At 64.1% G+C, this 2,959-nt stretch overlaps 1 protein-coding gene across 3 annotated transcripts in view; it reads right to left on the reverse strand.

The window, feature by feature from the left end:
• The window catches only part of ECE1 (endothelin converting enzyme 1), an 11,987-nt gene extending 10,039 nt beyond the window's left edge, over positions 1-1,948 (reverse strand). Inside the window, exon 1 of one of the 3 annotated variants that reach the window (XM_015827415.1) lies at positions 1,850-1,948. In XM_015827415.1, coding sequence (XP_015682901.1) covers positions 1,850-1,933 — 84 coding nt within the window. In that variant the 5' untranslated portion in view covers positions 1,934-1,948. The remainder of the gene's footprint in view (positions 1-1,849) is intronic. The other 2 variants (XM_015827416.1, XM_015827414.1) reach the window with 2 other exon arrangements.
• Positions 1,949-2,959: the final 1,011 nt, after the last annotated feature.

The raw sequence follows: 2,959 nt of genomic DNA on the forward strand, positions 1-2,959 counted from the left end.
TCTTCCTCCTCCCCTCCTCCTCCCTTTCCTCCTCCTCCTCTTCTCTTCCTCCTCCTCTTCTTCCTCCTCCTCCTCTCCTCCTCCTCCTCCCCTTCTCCCCCTCCTCCCCTTCTTCCTCCTCCTCCCCTTCCTCCTCCCCTCCTCCCCTCCTTCCTCCTCCTCCTCCCCTTCCTCCTCCAGGGCAGGGGAACCAGAGGATTTCCCTGCAGGCAGCCCTCCTTTTCTGGCGCAGGGAAGGCGGCCAAGGGGGGGGGGCAGGGGGCTTACATCCACCCCTGCCCTGCCTGGGCCAGAGCTTGTCTGTCAAAGGAGGGGGAGGAGGAGCCCACCGGCTTTCCTCTGGCTTCTCACCGGAAGGGAGAGGGCCAGAAAGCCAGGAGGGGAAGGCCAGAGGCCGGGCAGCGGAGAGAAGGAAGGCCTGGGAGGGCTCAGGGACCCCCGAGTGCCCCCAGTTCTCCGCTTCTGCCCTTCGGCTGCTGCTGCTTCTGGGCTGCGCGGAGATTTTCCACCGAGGAATTCTCTTTGTTTTGCTCTACCAAAACCGCCTGCGGTGCCGCGTTTGACAAGGTGGAAAAGCCAAGGGTTTTCCTGAGCCAAGGAACGGGGAACGCCCTCCCTCCGCAGACGCCCTGCCTCTTTCTCCCCCTGTGCCCCCCCCGCAAGAGGCAAGGGTCAGCAGGGGGCCAAGCAGAGGCTGGTCTGGGGCGTGGAACCCCACACCAGGAAGGGACCTCCGAGGTCTAGTCCAGCTCTCTTCCCAGGAGGAATTTGCTCCACCAAATCTGTCGGGAAGGGGACCTTCAGAGGCCATCCAGCCCAACCCCCTTCTCGGGAAGAATCCGCCCCACAAAATCCCTCTCTGAGAGGAACCTCAGAGATCCCCTAGTCCAGCCCTCTTCCCAGGAGGGACCCACTGCACACAACCCCGGTCTGGAAGGGGCCTCCCGAGGTCATTTAGTCCAGCCCCCCCCTTTCCCAGGAGGAACCCGCTATGCAGAATCCTAGAACGAAAGAGCGGGCAAAGGTTTGAGAGTGGGAACTTCAAAAACCAGCAAGACCATGACTAGGAAAGGCAGAAGCCAGCAGATCTTAGGAGGAGCCCCCCCCACACACACACACAACCACAACCACCCCTGAACCCACAGGGTTCATATCCACCTGCAGCCTCACTGGAGGTTGGCATCTAAAGGAAGCAGAGGGGGGGGGGCGAGGGGACAGGAAGCAGAGTCCGGAGAACTGCACGGTCGTGCAAGGGGGGAGGACCCGTAGCCCCATTCTTTCGACCGGGTTCTCTTTCGACCGTCGTAACGGGTGGGTGGGTGGGTAGAAACGAAAGATGCTCCCCTTAGACGGGGGGGGTGTGTGTTCCGAGGACTCTACCCGTGCACCGATGGGTTCCGACCTCGTCAACCAGAGGAGAATCTGCCATCCGCACCCCCTGCCCCCCAGGGATGCCCAGCCTTGAACCAGCACTGCTCCACCCTGCTTTTCCAGCCCCCCCAGCCCCCCCAGCAGGCTCCTGAGATGGGCAGGTGGCTGCCCAAGGCTGGAGCAGAACCAGGAGAATCTGCCATCCGCCCCCCCTTGCCCTCCAGGGATGCCCAGCCTTGAAGCAGCACTGTTCCACCCCGCTTTTCCAGCCCCCCTTCAGCCCCCCACAAGGCTCCTGAGATGGGCAGCTTGGCCAGGGGAACAAGGGCCGAGTCCAGCCAGCCCTTCCCAGGAGTCTCTCCCAGTAGCCCCACAGTGGACTGGACAGGGCTGGGGGACGTCAAGGGCCTTTGAGGAGGGGAGGCTGAGGGCCAGGGAACCCTCCGCCGGAAGGGGGGGGGCCACCCTCCCTCCTCACCTGCACCCCATTGGGGTAGATCTCTCCCTCCAGGGCGTCCACCAGCTCCTCTTCGTCCAGGGTGGCCCGCTTGTAAGTGGACATCTGGAAGGCAAGGGCAGAAAGAGGCTCTCAGCATTATCGGCGGCCCCAGGCCCCGCTCTCCTGCCCCACCTGGCCCCACATCCCCAGAGGTGCTTACGCAGACCACAAAGCAGCCAGCCCTCCCATACAGGTGTGTCCCAGCATGCAGTTCCCGCCCAGCCTCCGTCCCTCCCCCCACCCCACGCTCATTGCCCCCCTCCCCACAGCCCAGACCTCCCTCCCTCCTTCCCAGCCCCTCCTGCTGGAGAGGGATCTGCCCCAAAACAGGAAGCCCAGGCAGCCAGGCGGATAACCGGGGTTTGTGAAGCCGCATTCCTGGCGGAGAGAGGCGGCTTCCTGGAAAGCCGGCCCCAGAACGCCTGCCCTCCTCTCCCCACCCACCCACAGGAGATGCCCGCTGTCTGGAGATGCCTCGCGGCGCCAACCCGACGGGCACGTGGCCGCCCAAGGCTTGAGCAGGACCGGAGAATCTGCCATCCCCCTGCCCCCCCCAGGGATGCCCAGCCTTGAACCAGCACTGCTCCACCCCGCTTTTCCAGCCCCCACCCCCCCAGCTCCTGAAGAGGCAGCATGATCCAACCCCCCCTTTTCCCTGGGGGGTCCAAGCCCCCCCTCCATCCCCCCAGCCTGCCGGCTCCTGGCACAGCATCTGGCAGCCTTATCGGCCCTACTTGGTTTCCTGTTTCGGTGGCTTGGTTGATACAAGTCTCCAAGGCCGGAGCTGGGGAGGCGGCATGGCCCCCCCCTGCCCGTGTCCTTCTCCCCTTGGACCCCCCCAGCCCAGCCTGGACCCTCCCCAGACACAGGTTCTGAGGGTGCCCGCCTCCCCAAGATGGCCAGCGACATGGACAGCCTTCTAAAAGCCCAGGTGAGTTTCCGAAGCAGTCCGAAAGAGCTGAGCCTCCTCGCTCAGGGGCAGTGTACCTCTCAGTGCCCAGGAGAGAGGCTACTGCCCCGTTTCGGAGGGACCCGGAAGGAACCAAACCAAGCAGAAGGCAGAAGAAGACCCTGATCTGCTCAACTAAC

This window comes from Protobothrops mucrosquamatus, unplaced genomic scaffold (genome assembly GCF_001527695.2).
Source record: "Protobothrops mucrosquamatus isolate PMUCROS unplaced genomic scaffold, P.Mucros_1.0 scaffold3678, whole genome shotgun sequence".
Classification (NCBI taxonomy): domain Eukaryota; kingdom Metazoa; phylum Chordata; class Lepidosauria; order Squamata; family Viperidae; genus Protobothrops; species Protobothrops mucrosquamatus.